Raw genomic sequence first — 16,300 nt, 5'->3', positions numbered from 1 at the left:
AGACGAATCTATTAAACCTTATTAGTTCATGATTTGACCATGTGGTGCTACAACTAATTATGGATTAATTAGGCGTAATAGATTCATCTTGCGAATTAACCATGGTTTATGCAGTTAGTTTTATAACTAGTTCACGTTTAATCCTTCTTATTGGTATCAAATATCCGATGTAACCCGAACTAAAAATTAGTCCATGGATCCAAAACACCACCCTACTGTACCATTTGGCACCTGTTGACGTTACACATAACAACACGACAAAGAAGAATATGCGAGATAGAAAGCTGAAAGCACTACCACTCGGCTAAGGAGTTAACGGTAGCGAAGGTGTGAGGGGGAGAAAAGGAGAGAAGGAAGTGCAGAATGGAGGTGGAAAGGAACTCTCGAAGAGTTTGGAATTGGAAGACACATGCGCCCGGGGGATGCAAGAAAAGCTCCACCGACCACCAAGTCTGAAGATACAATTGCAGGTATTATTATAACATTATCATAGCATTGTTGTAGGTGCAGCGAAGCTTAGTGAAGTGTAAATAAAAATATCTCCATAACGAGCCTGTGTTAGTGAGCATTAATTTATATAATTAGGGGGTGTTGGGAAGACTTTAGCTCCTGTCATGTCGGACGTTTGATACTAATTAGGAGTATTAAACATAAGCTAATTACAAAACTAATTGCATAACCCTTAGGCTAAATCGCGAGACGAATTTATTAAGACTAATTAGTCCATGATTTGACAATACGGTGCTACGGTAACCATTCGCTAATGATGGATTAATTAGGCTTAATAGATTCGTCTCGCGATTTAGCCTAAGAGTTCTACTATTAGTGTTGTAATTAGCTCATGTTTAGTCCTCCTAATTAGTATCCAAACATCCGATGTGACAGGGTTAAAGTTTAGCTCCTATCTCCCAAACACCCCCTTAGTCTTACAGCCCCAACACATCTATCAAGAAGTGAGAGCTGAAGGTGACAAGCTAAACTTTAGCTACAGCTAATCCAGCTAAGGGGGTATTTGGATAATAGGTGCAGAACTTTAGCAGTGTCACATCGGATGTTCGGATGCTATTTAAGAGGACTAAACATGAGCTAATTATAAAACTAATTGCAGAATCCTGTGCTAATTCGCGAGACGAATCTATTAAGCCTAATTAATCCATCATTAGCAAATAGTTACTGTAGTACCACATTGTCAAATCACGGACTAATTAGGCTTAATAGATTTATCTTGCGAATTAGACTCCATCTGTGCAATTAGTTTTGTAATTAGCTTATGTTTAATAGTCCTAATTAGCATCAAACATCCGATGTAACATGTGCTAAATTTTAGTGGGTGTATCCCAACACCCCCTAAACCAGCTAAGGACGAAATTACCCTCCACCTTGGGAAACTCCCAGGTCCAGAGCTAGAAATTACCCTCCACCTTGGGAAACTCCCAGGTCCAGAGCTAGAGCAGCGGGGGATCGAGGCGTGAGGTCGTCCGTGCCGCCGCCGTACACCCCGGCGGCGCCCACCCCGCCAGGCTCCCCATCAGTCCCGGCCACCGCCATCCCCGCCGCGTTCCCGCTTCGCGCCGTCCTCCTCCTCTCCGGCCACATCCTCCGTGCCATGTCGTCGGCCGCCAGCCACCAACGCCGTCCGCGCCACCGGACGCCTCCCCCACCCGCCACCACCTTCCCCCCTAGCTCGACCCGGGCCACCGCCGCGCGCCGCCGGCTCGGGGCTCGTCGCCCCCCTCGCACGCCCCGGCGCGGATGGGCGGGAGGCGGCACACGCCCGCCAGCTCCGACATGCTCTGCACGCCGATGGCGCTCCTGGCGCTGTCGAAGTAGACGGCGGCAGAGTAGGAGTAGCGGCTGGCGTCGGTGATAAGGAACTCGAAGCGGACGAACATGAGGTCGGACGGGCGCAGGTCGCTCTACCGCTGCTGCGCCGCGGGTGGCATCTTGCCCTCGCACCCGCGGCGCAGCAAAAAATAGTTTCGAGACCTCCTAAGAAACAAAAAATAAAGATACTTAGACGACGTTAGACCGGCCTCAATGCTGATTTCATTCTTAATTAATGAGGTGACTTGAAGACAAAAGTGGTAATGAAACTACCACTTAAAAATGCCATTAAATTGGCACCAGCCTAGCCCAAAAGTCTTTGTAACCAACTTAATGGCATAAAAATGTTGTTGAAATATCATCATGTTATGTCACTAGTCCCATGCATATTTGGTTTGAATTTGATTTCCGAAATCTGACGTGTGCGTAGAATTTTGCAAAGCCATTCCAATCTCAAATTTGACGTGTGTTCTTTAGTGATTTTTTTGGGCTAAAATCGTATACTCCTCTAGATGCCCAATTTGGCTTTGCAAGGCCATTCCAATCCTAAATTTGGCTTGGCTTGGTTTGTGCTAAATGCCCACTTCAGCTCGAGTTTCGATGGTTTAACATTCACCAGGTACTTTTTTAGATAATGATGTCAAAAGGAGTATCTCCTCTGGATTTCCAAAACCAATCATCCAAGTTTTTAAGGCCGGAGTGGGAGGTCAAACCGTGCGCTTGGTGCCGCAGTGGCATGTGCACAGGAGAGCGAGGACGGGCCGTGGACTGGACTGGACTGGTGGGGCAGCGCGGCGCGGCAGTGGCGAGCCGCGAGCCCGGTGGAGCCTGTGACGCGGTCGACGCGAGCCCGCTGCGCTTTTGCCAGGACGAGCTGCTGGGCGCACTAGTGGCCCGTGCCGGGCCGGCCGTGCGACGGCCGGACGGAGCCGGAGCCCCACACACGGCCCACTGTGTGTGCGCGCGCTCGTTGCTGCTACTAGCAGTCTAGCCTACGAGTAGCTACTACGTGCTCGCGCACAGCATACTGTTGGGCGTTGGCCCGTACCGTCCGCCGTCCGGTGCTGGACCGCGCCAACGGCCCGGCGCCCCTGTGTCCATGTGTTGGCACCACCACTCCGAAACTGCGGCGGTGTTTGATCTCCGGGCTAAACTTTTAGCTCCTGTCACATCGAATGTTTGATACTAATTATGAGTATTAAACATAAACTAATTATAAAATTAATTTCATAACCTCTAGGCTAAATCGCGAGACGAATCCATTAAGCCTAATTAGTCCATGATTTGACAATATGGTGCTACAGTAAACATTCGCTAATGATGGATTAATTAGGCTTAATAGATTCGTCTCGCGATTTAGCCTAGGGGTTCTACAATTAGTTTTGTAATTAGCTCACGTTTAGTCCTTCTAATTAGCATCCGAATATCCGATGTGACACGGACTAAACTTTAACTCCAGGATCCAAACACCCCCGTGCAAATGCCCTAGTTGCCCGTACTCCACGGTTGGTACACCGTACAATGCAAGCAATGGTGGTACATTCAATGATCCTGTAGGTGCTGTACAGTATTTTGTACGCATAAACCCTTACCGTACATTTTCGTCCAACACCCCTATGTCACTTGCCATCCTTCACCTCCCACTTGCCAAACTTGACAAGTCAAAGTGTGGATCCCACGCGCAGTAATTGATAGAATGGAGAGTGCAAAATGGAGATGTTGTAATACAAAATAGAGAGGTTGTTGGAGTGGATGGAGAGTACGGATTTTTAGAGAGAAAAATAGATGTTGGGATTTGGAGAATGGAAAATGGATAGTCTGCTGGAATGAGCAACAAAATCTTTTTATCAACTTGGTTATAGAGTTAAATAGAGAGTTAAAAATAGGTAGTTTGTTGGAGATGCTATCAGACCCCAGTTTTGTCATTAGGCCTGGAGGAAGAACGGAACACGGGGCCACCAAGCATGGGATGCTCCTGTTGGGTGTGCAAGACTTTTTTTTTTTTGAAAAGTAGGGTGTGCAAGACTACCAATCATTCGGCACGTTGCAATGGGGAACTTTAATAGTGCAACCTAGATTTGTTTTTCATTTCCTTAAGCTCAATCTCAAATACTGGACGTCCTTGGTCCTTGTTTTCGTAATGTACACAAGCTGAGCTGCCAAGCGCCAAGTGACAAGGTAGTAGTGCCTATTGGGCCTGTCATAGACTCATAGTGCCTTACTAATAACAACCAACAAACAGGTCCGTTGTGCTGCAAGCCTGCAAATACGTGATTTGTTTCGTCTCAATCCTTCCGAGTTTTTTAGCACTTCGATAGGAGTAAGATCTTCTGCAAATAATTTAAGGTTTAAGCATATGTTCTAGAATTATTTAATTCCGGCCTTCAAAACCACCGACACCCGCCCTGGGTCGAAATCCACATCAGCCCAAATTACTCTCCACCGCCTTGCTTGGGACACGGCCCACGCCGGCCCCTTCCGCCCGAGGGGGTGACGCCAGAGGCGCCCCGGCTAAAGGCGCCACCGTCTCGCTCCTTCTCAGTCACCGACAGGTCGGCCCGTTCCGTCAGCCTCTCTCTCACACACAGCTTGTACTCCCGTCGTTGCCCGTTGTCGTCGGAGGGGCTCGGCAACCGGGAAGAAGATTCCCATTTAATGCACTGCCCTGGTGGGCCCGAGGAATGCCACACCGGAGTGATGCCAGGGCCATCTGATGGCATTTATGTCGCAGTTGATCAACACCTAGCTCAAGACAAAAACAGTAACCTAGGCCCGACCCGAAAATGGCTGTATAACCAGCATCATCCTCTTTGTCCCCTCCGTTCCCATCACCACTCGTCCATTCCCGCACCTGCTGCGAGCTCGATCAGTAGCTCCATTTCCCGTTGCAGGTTCATCTCTCGCCACCACCTCACGCTCACGCCTGCCAGCAGCTCGGCTCAGCAGCCTGCTCAGTTTCTGCGAGCATGGCGACCGCCCACCCCGACCTATCCAGGGTTTCTCCCTCCGCGTCGCCATCGGCATGTGCATGTTCCTCAAGCCGCTCCTCGACTTCCTGGAGCGATCCCCCGCGCGCAGCCCCGAGCGTGCAGGCGGCGGCCGCGCCCTCGCCGCCGGCGGCGGCCTGGAGGTACGTCGCGTTGGGCGTCATCCTGGTCTGCGTGCTGCTCGTCTTCATCGAGGTGCCCCTGGTGGTGTTCTTCCTCTACGCCACTGATGACCAATAAGCTAGTCAGGCAACACTGTTTATTGGCCCTGGTGGTGTTGCTACTAGCTAGCTTGCGGTAAACTAGCTAATTCTCGGCTCATTTCCTCGAATCCAAATAGCCAAAAAGGGGAAGACTAGATACTAAAATAAAGCGCAATGACCAATAAGTCAGAGAGACAAAGTAAAATGGTGGTGTGGGAAGAACTTGGAGTGCCAGATCGCCATCCAACAGCCAAAAAAGTCGTGTGAGGTTTAGCCTTTACCTTCTATTTGCTGAGTGAGCCACCATCTGTGACGTGGCGCAGCTAGCGCCAACCACTTGTGCGAACTGTTCCGCGCAAGCAGCAAACTGTGGGTCCGCGTGGAGCCTGCGGACCCCACACCCATCTCGACTCCATGAAGCATGTGTCATACGGTCATGCACTAGTGATGTGGCGGAGACGGCAGGCACCCTATTGCACCGAGATCGATGAACAACAGAACGATATGCTGTCCCAAGCTGACTCTCTGGCGTCAAGCTCGGTAGTCGGCACAGCCGGTGGGGCTGTCCGCCGTCTTCGTCTGGCGCCTGGAAATTAAAGTCCCGTGGAGGGAGGAGATACAGGCGAGGAAGAGCCAAAACGGCGCGGCAGGAGTCTGCGGTGACCGCTGGCGAGGTCAACGTCGACCGCCTTGTACACAACACCCGGATCCAAGACCGCCTGAGCAGAGTCATCCGTCTCACCGTCTGGTTGGGTCACCAGAGCCAGGCAGCCAGCAGCGGGATGGTTTTCTTGTCGAGGCTTGTGCTATACGTTTGGTTGCCCATAGCCGATGGGCATGTTTGGCTGGATTTATAAGCCGGTTGAAAAGCTGAAACGGCTGATTTGTTATGAGAGAAAAATACTGTTCGGTGACTGATAAGCCGATTGAATAAGCTAAAGCGAGCAGGCCGGATGCCGACGGGCCTATTGGCAAGGCGCCACTGGATGCAGAATCAGAGCGCGCGGAGAGGACACACATCGGCTGCTACGGTGCGCAACTCCTCGAGTCTTTTCCGCGTTCCTCCTCCCATCATCCATCCATCCAGTCCGTGCTCGGCTCCTCGCTTGGGTCTTCTTTTCTTTTCTTTTCTTTTTCTGAGTTTGGCCTTGCGCCGGCGGTCGTTTGGGAGGCCTACATAGCGGTGCTGTCCCACTTCGGCAACTCGCAACTCCTCCGCTACCACCGGCCCTTGCCTACCCGTCGTCTGGACTCTGGAGCGGAGTAGAGCAGATAACGGCAAGTCGGCAACCACAAGCGGTGCGAGCAAGAGATCGAGCTGATCGAGTTCTTGCACGAGCTTACTTCGAGGTAGGAGTACTCACCATCTACTCTCTGGTACGGTCTCTCCTCGTTGGCTCGTTCTAGTTTTTCTTTCAAATAAAAATTGAGGCCGCCTCTCCCTCCTCTTCCCCGTCGCTAACGATCTGTTCTCACCGCCTGCTGGATCTCCCGGTGCTCTCAGGGGAGGAGCTGATGGCTGAGCTCAACGACGCCCCCCGGTTCGCGCTCTGCGTGGCGCTCGGCGTCTCCTACATCATCAAGCCGCTGCTCGAGTTCCTCGAGGGCGCCACGCCGCTCGGCCCCGTCCTGCACGCCGCGGTCGGCGTCGTCCTCGTGGCTCTCCCGTTCGCCTACCTCATGAGCATCGTGCTCCTTCAGCTCCGGCTCGCACCGGTGCAGGCCCTGCCACCGGACCCGGCGCCGGCCAGGCGGTTCGCCTGCCTCGCCTGCACCATGGTGGCCGCGGTGCTTGTCGTGCTCGCCGTGCCTCTTATCGCGCTCTGGTTTCTCGCTGGCGGCTGGCCGCCGCGAGGTGGTCTGTGAGCTAGGTGAGCCAACGCAAGTCTCTGGAGGAGATAAGCCACTGCAATTGATTCTCCTTCCAGATCGATATGCCGTGGGTGTGCGCGCGTGCGTGCGTGCGTGTTTCTTTTGAAGGAACTATATTCCTGACCAGGAATCCTAGTTCAGTGTGCCGCAGCAGCTGCAAATGACTCATCGCACGGATGAAGCGAAGGGAGGTGGCGACGCAGTCCTGTTTGGCCAGATGAACCAATCAAATTACTACTAGTTGTAGCTTTGTTGTGAGGTTATGAGCTAGCGAGTCGCCTATTATGGTACCTGTGCAAGCTTTTCACGATGTACCAAAATTCACCATTCCATTCATTGAGTTTTTTCTCTTTCTCTAAGTGCCTTGTTTGGTCTGGATCGGGCGAAATTGCAGCTGTAACGTACGTAATGCTGTATGTATATATACACAAATTGGAGAAGAATTTTCTTTCTTCCTTTCACTTTTGTACAATCAGTCATTTCTTCTTTTTTATTAATATATAATCAGTAGGAGATTACCCGTCCCGTTTCATAAATTCTTTTTCTATAGTTCACTTTAGCCTCTGTTTCAACCTTTTTGGTTTTCATAGTTTCTATTTCCCTTTTGTGCTCATATCCATAAGCAAAATACTTGTTCTATTTTATTCACGACGGAGTATGTTGCGTTTCTTGTGCACATGATCTGCCTGGTTCTGAGTCTCCTTTTGGCTGAATTTTGGGTGTGTTTATTAGAGATGGTTTTGTTAGATCCGAAATCAATCAAATGCTAATTTGTGCCATTTCTTTTCAACGGTCAAAGATGAGCGGCGCGCACCATGCCAACATAAACAAACGGAGCAACAAAGGTTGATAGGAAGGGCTGGCGCCTGCCGGTCGTTACTTTTCAAAGAGGGGAGCTGCAAGCAAAACAGCCCATTGGCTCACGCCCCCGTTCGTTCCAAAAGATATTTGGGCATGGGAAGTGCAGATGATGGTATAATCTCACGTCCCCTTGTGCGGAAGCCGACGCTTGGCAACTTGCCGCGTCATATGAGCACGACGCGGCGCGCCTGAAACCGGGCATTTCGCTTGCATTATTCTTATCTCGCGTGATGCCGCTAATTCCATATCATCCTTCTTCAACCTTGACGACACTAATTCGTTATGAGAGAAAAATACTGTTGATGACTAATAAATCGACTTCCAAACCTCGCGCCACTTAACTAGTCTTGCAGCCGGCAGGTTAGTCCTGGACGAGTGGACCAGTTAACTAGGCTTGCAGTCTCGTGGACGCGGCGGTAAATTTTCTGTCCTGCATTATATATTGGCCCGCCTGGCGGCCTACCGCTGCCGCCTCCCTTCCTTGCCTCCTCTGCTTTTCTCCTCCGTTTCCGCTCACACAACGGCAACAGCAAGCGCGGCTCGAAGAGGAGAGCCACTCCATCGTCCATCCATCGAGCTCTCAGGTGATCTCATCTTCTCCATGACTCCAACCTCCACCTCTCTCTCGAGTTCTTGCCTCAATTCTTACTGTGACACAGCATCTTCGTGCTAGGTGGCTTTCTTCCTCTTGACGCACCGCTCCCGGCCCGCGCCCCGTACCACGGCACCGGCGGCCTCGCTCTTCCCCCGACTTCCGAATCCGCACCGCTTCTTCCGTACCCATCAGAGATGGCTTCCGTCGCCGGCGCCGCCAAGTTCGCGCTCGCCGTCGCGCTCGGCTGCGCCTACATCCTCACCCCGATCCTCGACTTCCTCGACGGGGTCTCGCCGCGCAGCGCCGTCCTCGACGCGGCCGTCGCCGTCGTCCTTGTCACCCTCCCGATCACCTACCTCCTCGGCGTGATCCTAGTCTTTCTCCACGTGACCCCGGCGCCGCCCATGCCACCGGGGACCCCCAGGCAGCTCGCTGGCCTGGCCTGCACCTTTGCGTCCACCTTGCTCGCAGTGCTCGCCGTGCCACTCGTCGCGTTCATGTTCCTCGCTGGCGCCGTAGGCGGTGGCTGCTCGCCGCCGGGATGCGGCCAGAGGTGAGACGGCGATTACATCAGCAAAGGCAGACAACAAAACCGTGCACCGACCAAATTAAGCTATGTGGAGATGACTCACTGCGACATTTTCTCCTTTCATCCCGGCGGCGAGCTAGATTCTCCATGATATCTCTGTAGATCCTTGCCAATTTTATCATATACTTTTTTCCAGGATAGTTCTTGACCACGAATCCTTCAATCCAGCTAGAGCCAAGTGAGACTGGTCTATGGAGTCGTTGGAATCTTCCACCACACGCCCAGGATACGGCCACACCTGGACAGTCCCAGTTCCTGTTCCAGTTACAACACAGAGGTGTCGACGCTCCGGCGGGTGTTCAGCTACCGAACTCGGTGTCCTGCTTGGCCTGATGAAGAAGTCGAAGAGCACCTGTTTGGATAAGCATGCTGTAGACTCGCAGTTAACTAAGCTGTAACCTCTGTATGACGTATGGTGTATAGTATTTTGTCTCACCATTTCTAGTCGAGTTTGAGTTACCTACCCTGCAGCTTTATCTTGCCTTCTTTCCCAAAATTTAGCTGTGTCACGCGCTGGAGATGGAGGTAGATTTTCAAATCCCAAAACAAATACAGTAAAATAGTAGCAGCAACCGTGCAATTTCAGCTGTCAAAGACGATACAATAAAATGGCGACAGGAGCAAAGGGAGACTGATGCGCTAGAGGAGGTGGTTCAATGGTTGAAAACGGAAGGGAAGCGCTACAAGCAAACAGCCGATTGGCAAGTGTTCACACTGTCACGCCTCGTTCGGTCCACGCATGCTTTTTCTTTGGAACGGAGCGGATGAGACGACGATCCAGTTTGATCAAGTCCTCCTAAGTGCTCCAAGAGAATATTAGCCAGCCTTAAGGGGCAAGGAACGCGTAAAATTGTTCTCCTTGGGCTGTAGAAACAGGGGAGGTTGACGTCCCCCCTACCGTCCCAACAAGCTCTTATTATTGTTGTTGTTGTTGTGACAACGCTTATGCCAAAACTTGTCAGAATTCGCAACGATTTTATGAAAAGCTCAAGTGATGTGCCAAATCAGGACGCTGATTCCTCGTCTCGTCTACGGCTCAGTGTTGCAGCTGGATATCCTAATTAAAAAGCACAGTAACTCCTAAAATGGAAAGGTTTATTGGTCCGCGAGCATAAGGAGCTACTCCTATTTAGAATTTACTGCTTTCGTCCTAAATTACTATTCGTTTCGACTTTTCTATATACATAATTTTTGCTATGCACCTAGATATATATTATGTCTAGATATATAACAAAAACTATGTACCTAAAAAAGTCAAAATAAATACTCCCTCCGTTCCAAATTGTAAGTCATTCCAAGAATCTTGGAGAGTCAAAGTATCTCAAGTTTGACCAAATTTATATGATAATATAATAATATTTATGATGTCAACTAAGTATCATTAGATTCTTTATCAATTATATTTTCATAGTACATCTATTTGATGTCATAAATCTTTATATTTTTCTCTATAATTTTGATCAAACTTGAGATGCTTTGACTCTCCAAGATTCTTGGAATGACTTACAATTTGGGACGAAGGGAGTAGAAGGCAACTCGGTGGAAGAGATGAGCACCAAGACATGGGTTCGGTGGAGATGTCACAAACCGGAAAAGGTGCGTGCTAGCTGCTTCTGCATGGTCGGGGAAGTCGAAAATTGATGCATGCCACCAATCTTACTATTACTATTGACACATGGTTTAAGGTTCATTTTAGAGCATCTACGTTAGTCCTTACAGGTTACAAGACACGCTAGAAAAAAGGATGAATTGTAGAAATTTTCACAAAACAATCCGGTAGACTCTAAAGAAAACTGAATTATTGGCCACTCATAATATAACTACCATGAACAAAAAAAATGAATCCCTTACAAAAACGAAGGATGATGATCTTAGGATTGAGATCGTAGACACATGGATGATGGAGGCAAAGGACAAAAAAAATTGGTCATAGGATTGAGATCGTAGGCACATGAATGGAGGATGAAGGAAAAAATGATGGCCATAGGATCGAGATAGTAAGGGTTGAGATGCATCGACGGGAAAAAAAAAACATTTTTTTTCAAGCAACTGAAAAGTAACATCTCCCAAAAATGTTAGACTTGAAAAATAGATACAGAGTAACAAGGCACACCTGTATCGATGAGTCGAGGACAACCGCATACCAAAGTTCACTGGAATTTCGTCCTTGAAATTGTGCCGCCTCCTCTTTTCCCTTAAATTGAGCCATGGATAACTGGATCATACTAGCTGTGCAGGTGCAGCCTCTCCCCCACAACGGAGACGAAGTACGTTGCACCATTTGTCCATTCTTGACTGTCCTGCGTGCAGCAAGTGCAAGCCCATCCATGCACGCTCGATGGTACTAGCTGAAGACGAAGGCATTGGTTCATTCCCAAAGCAGTTACTTCACCTGTTCCATGATCATCCCTGCTGACTGCAGCCTTGAGCGTATTCTGTGACCTGCTCTGTCCGACGCTCCCGATGAACTAGTCAAGCAGACGCGCCGATGGGATCACCAATCCAAGCTCTCCGGGGTTTTTGCACCTGATGGTTGTCAACTAGATCCTCGTAAGCTCGTGCACCTCTGCCGTAACCGAAGGTGATGGCTTGCTTTGGAGAATTGGAGCGAGCAAGTCTGAGCGACATGCCTGGCTGCACACATAGTGCACGAATCCTGCTTCCCATTGAACAGGACATGTATGATCGACATGGCGCGTCGATCGACAGAAGAGTGTGGTTTATATAAGGCAGGAAAATAAGCGGGATGAGCGCAGTCTGATGCGTCTTCCCCATCGGGATTCAACGACGGGAAGTTTCTGCAAGCATTATTGAGGCCGCCGAGTGTTACTTTAATCTCTCGCGAAAATTCGACGAACTTGCGCCCGAGCAATGGCGGGATTGTTCCGTGCTCGAATGGAACTCCGACAAGTCTTTGCCTTGTTGCTATCAACCGGGATTAGGTGGAGATCCTCGTGTAATCCGTCTAGGATGAGGAGGTGGTCACACCGGCCGAGACGACCCCATGGATGTCATCGGTTCGCACTTCACAGTTCACACCAAAGGCCAGAGCTCGGACTAGGCAGGCGGTTTGATGGTTTGGCACGCGCCTGTGACAGCATGTCATAAGGAATTCCGGCAGAGCGGATCATATTCCTTCGAGATTGCCCTGGTCAGCACGGAAGATGAGATCAACATGGCTGTCGTTGTCCTGCTAAAAGTGGGGATACGTATACGGTAAAAAATCTGAAGAAAAGAACTTTAGCGGTAGAAGAACGTCATCGACAGACGAAGGTAATCGGCAGGTCAACTCGTACCAGCGACCATATAAAGGCACACAAGAAAAAGTTTTACTAATTGGAGCAGTGTCCCAGTTATAATCCCAGTTTATAGTCCCAGTTTATGAGCATGATTGGGGTACCAGGGGCAGCGCGTACGGTCGCTGGCTCGTCGGCCCTCAGCTTTGGCGTACGTGGCACAGAGTCCCATTGGTGGACACTCCCACTCCCGCCAAGGTCGCGTCGCGCACATCACATGACACCCCGACGAAAAAGTACTCGGTCGTGGAAGCGTTCGCCCCGTTACCGTGAGGATTGGCATGAGATGTTTAGCGCACTGATTAGGGGTGTAGGGATCATTAACAACTGCTAGTGGTAGTAACCCTGGGAGGGATGCGGGCCCAAGGATGTTGACTCTTCATTAGACAACGAAATACTCTGCATTTCTAAATTAGCTTTGTTGGCAAGAACTATCCTGGCACAATGACAAGATGGTTCACGTTCAGTGGATCCCGTTAAACAATTGCGCTCAAACATGGTCCAGATTTCGGCACCTGCATGTGTCCATGGTGCTTGCGCTTTCTCCCAGTCCCAGCTCTCCTGTCCCACTCCTCCACTCGCTTTCCTTTCTCCAAAACAAATCACCCCGCGACCCCGTGCGTGGCGCTGTTACAAGAACTTAATAGCGTGGATGAAGGAAACAAAGTGTGATCCCAAGATCATTAGCACTTTTCCGCACAAGAAACCGTAGCACCGGTAAGCTTTCGGCGTACCAAACTTTTTCGCAGGACTGGCCGTGGCTGTGGCACGGAAAAATGTTCCAATGGAATGTCCGCCCAAGAGGTTCCGTGCTCGAACGAAACTCAACTCGGGGAAGAAGCCTTGACCGACCGATCGATTTTCTGATGCCGTCAGGTACATGGTGAAGGCTTTCGTGCATGATGATGCGCGTGACTGTGAGTCTGCAGCAGGGTGGATCAGGGAACTGGGGAGTCAGGTGCCTGTTCTTGGTTGACCGGCAAAACCAACAAGAATGGAGAATTCAGAGGTACTGGCATTCTCGGCCAAAAAAATCGACACAAAACAAGGATTCGTGTGCTCCCGTTACCCCGAGGACGGTGACGATCCGATGGCATTAGCAGCTGACGTTTACGGACAGCTTGTGTGCTAAGGCTGTAGGCTGTAGCCCACAAAGACACGGTTCCACCATTGGTGGTGGATGCGCCGGCCAAGCAATTTTCAATTGCAGGCAGAACGTGTGACGGGTCGTCCAATGGCTACGAGGACATGATGAGGTGATTACTGATTGATTAGGCTATTAGGCTTGGGGAATCGACCATTATCCTGAGGGCAGCGAATAGCAGGGCATTTTGACAGCTTCTTCTTGTTGAAAAAGAAGACGGATTTCCATCATCCCAGAGGAGGTGTAGATGTTCCCTCTGTTCGCTTCAATTTATCAGGCACCGAACAATATTTTTCTCTCACAATAAATCAGCCGTTTCAGGTTTTCAGCCGAGTATAAGTCCATCCGAAATAGGCCAGTTGACTCTTCCCACGATAAAATAATGCAAAGAAGTTGCTTAAGGCTTAATCTAGAGGCATGGTTATGTAGGATTCAACGTGTTGCGTTTAAACAATGGCGCCTTTTTTTTTGTTTGGGGTTAAGATTTCAGAGATTGCACGCTGTGCTTTTGAGGTGGTTCCCTACTTCCCTTGTCCCATTCGCCCAGATTTTTGTGGCGCCATTTTCCTCTCACGAGCTCGTGGTCATCGGTCATGGACGCTGCACTGTCCCTCCTCCCTATCCAGCTGTCCTGCACTCTCTCCCTCGTCCCTCCCCACGGGAACAAGTCGACACACGGCAAGCATACGCCGCGCATACGTGGCTGGTAGCAAGTAGCAACCTGTCAGGAGACAGGAGGACCCAAGTGTGCTCTGTACTTGAGCTGGCGGCCCTGAGCCGTGAACATTTTCCTCTTTTTGAAAGCCACGACCAATGAGAATGGGTGGGTGTTAATTCCTATCACATCGAATGTTTAGATACTAATATAATTATTAATTATAGATTAATTATAAAATCAATTGCATAGATGGAGGCTAATTCGCGAGATGAATCTATTAAGCCTAATTAGTTCGTAATTTGATAATATGATGCTCTGGTAAACATGTGCTAATGATGGATTAATTAGGCTTAATAGATTCGTCTCGTGAATTATAATTAGTTTATAATTAGCTCATGTTTAATCCTCCTAATTAGCCTTCGAATATTGTATATGACATGAATTTTAATCCGAACTAAAAATGCAAATACCACCTGATATAGAGGGCACGAATCGCAAGGCCGATTTGAATCGACCGCTCCTATCTCTGCCGTCCACTGGCTTATAAAAGATCCGTCGAGGCCGAGATCGATTCCGAGACTAATCTGATCTCTCACCGCCTCGCCCTCCCTTCAGTCCGCCGCTGCTGTGGCAACTGCCATGGCGTCCCGAGCCACCCTCACCGTTCTCTTCGGCTTCTACGCCGTCTTCTGCTGCCTCGACCTCCTCAAAGAAGCTACCGCCACTCTCATCCCGGCCGTTCTCATCACCCTCGCGCTCACCCCGCTGCTCACGTACGCGCACGTGTGGGCGCTCGGCCGTGCCAACGCGGGCGGCGCCGGCGCCCGTTTCGTGGCGCGCCTTGCTGAGGCGACCCTTCTGGCGGCGGTGGTTGCTCTCCTTTCAGGCGCCGCGGTGCGGCTCGGCCTCGGCGCCGGTGAGGTTCCCCGTCTCGGCGGCGCGGACGACGTTGGGTGGCTTGGCTGAACGACGAGTAAGAACCTTCAGGTCCTCTGGCCTCTGCTCTGTTTGTAGGAAGGAGTACTAGGCCACTAGCTCAGCGTGTCTGACTGGCCTGGTCTGTGAGGGGGATCGGGTGCTTGTATGCTCGCATGTGAAATGTTTGAGGCCAGTAAAGAGGACGCTTTTTTGGCCCTCCTTAAATGGTGGTGTGTACTGCGCGGTTGGATCTGTGGTAGGGGGTGTTTGGTTCTCCTGTGTATACTAGGAGTATTAAATATAAACTAATTACAAAACCAATGGAGTCTAATTCGCGAGACGAATTTGTTAAGCCTAATTAGTCCACATATTTACTGTAGCATAACAATATGGACTAATTAGGCTTAATAGATTCGTCTCGCGAATTAGCCTCTATCTGTGTAATTAGTTTTATAATTAACTCATATTTAGTTCTCCTAATTAGTCTACGAATATTTAATGTGACATGTACTTAGACTTTAGTTAAGGATCCAAACGTCCCCTAAAATAAGTCAACCATTTGATTCCACCACCTGCTCCCGCCCAGATCTTGGATCCTGTTCTGTTGCTGTTGTAAAGTCATTCAGTTGTTTTCTTGTATGCTACAAATGCTAATTTTGATTTGATGATTCGCTCTTACTTGAAGGAGAAGCATGTGTTTCATGTTTCCCTTGAACGAGAAGCTGGAGAGATTGGACTGATGATTTCACTCAGATAGAAACAGTCATGGCCTAATACGCATGCAAAAAGCATAAATGGATTGCTACTGATTTTTTCTTCTTCTTAATAAGAAGGCTAGCCTAAGTTCTTTTCTCTTCCCCCCCCTTTTTGTTAAGGCTCTGTTTGGTTACTTTTGCTTATTTTTAGCACATGTCACATCAAATGTTTAGATACTAATTAGGAGTATTAAACGTAGACTATTTACAAAACCCATTACATAAGTGGAGGCTAAACGGCGAGATGAATCTATTAAGCCTAATTAAGTCTAATTAATCCACCATTAGCAAATATTTACTGTAGCAACACATTGTCAAATCATGGACTAATTAGGCTTAATAGATTCGTCTCGCCGTTTAGCCTCCACTTATGTAATGGGTTTTGTAAATAGTCTACGTTTAATACTTCTAATTAGTATCTAAATATTCGATGCGACGGGTGTTAAAAATAAGCAGGAGAAACCAAACCAGGCCTAAAGCTTCTTTGGGCTTTTCAACGCTTACTTTTCCACTTAAGTTTTCTGTACTACCAGCAGTATCAAAATATATGTCCTAAATATTTTGCCCTCATTTTTCCTGGTGGAGAATTCAAGGCTTT

The 16,300-nt window shown here is 49.3% G+C and overlaps 2 protein-coding genes across 3 annotated transcripts; both read left to right on the top strand.

Annotated features, from left to right (window-relative positions):
- Positions 1–5,754: 5,754 nt before the first annotated feature.
- Positions 5,755–7,347, top strand: LOC117852709 (uncharacterized). 2 transcript variants are annotated; one of them, XM_034734919.2, is made up of 2 exons: positions 5,755–6,391; positions 6,519–7,347. In XM_034734919.2, the coding sequence occupies exon 2, from the start codon at positions 6,530–6,532 to the stop codon at positions 6,878–6,880; it is 351 nt and encodes a 116-aa protein (XP_034590810.1). In that variant the 5' UTR covers positions 5,755–6,391; positions 6,519–6,529; the 3' UTR covers positions 6,881–7,347. The 2 variants fall into 2 exon arrangements, with proteins under 2 accessions (XP_034590810.1, XP_034590811.1); XM_034734920.2 differs by having other exon boundaries at positions 5,757–6,364.
- A 7,113-nt stretch (positions 7,348–14,460) lies between these two features.
- On the top strand, positions 14,461–15,615 carry LOC117852710 (uncharacterized). The gene has a single exon (XM_034734921.2). The coding sequence runs from the start codon at positions 14,669–14,671 to the stop codon at positions 14,993–14,995; it is 327 nt and encodes a 108-aa protein (XP_034590812.1). The 5' UTR covers positions 14,461–14,668; the 3' UTR covers positions 14,996–15,615.
- Positions 15,616–16,300: the final 685 nt, after the last annotated feature.

The sequence above is a fragment of the Setaria viridis genome, chromosome 4 (assembly GCF_005286985.2).
Source record: "Setaria viridis chromosome 4, Setaria_viridis_v4.0, whole genome shotgun sequence".
Lineage (NCBI taxonomy): Eukaryota > Viridiplantae > Streptophyta > Magnoliopsida > Poales > Poaceae > Setaria > Setaria viridis.
Note: the sequence above shows the minus strand (reverse complement) of the source record. Positions and strands in the feature narration are given on the sequence as shown.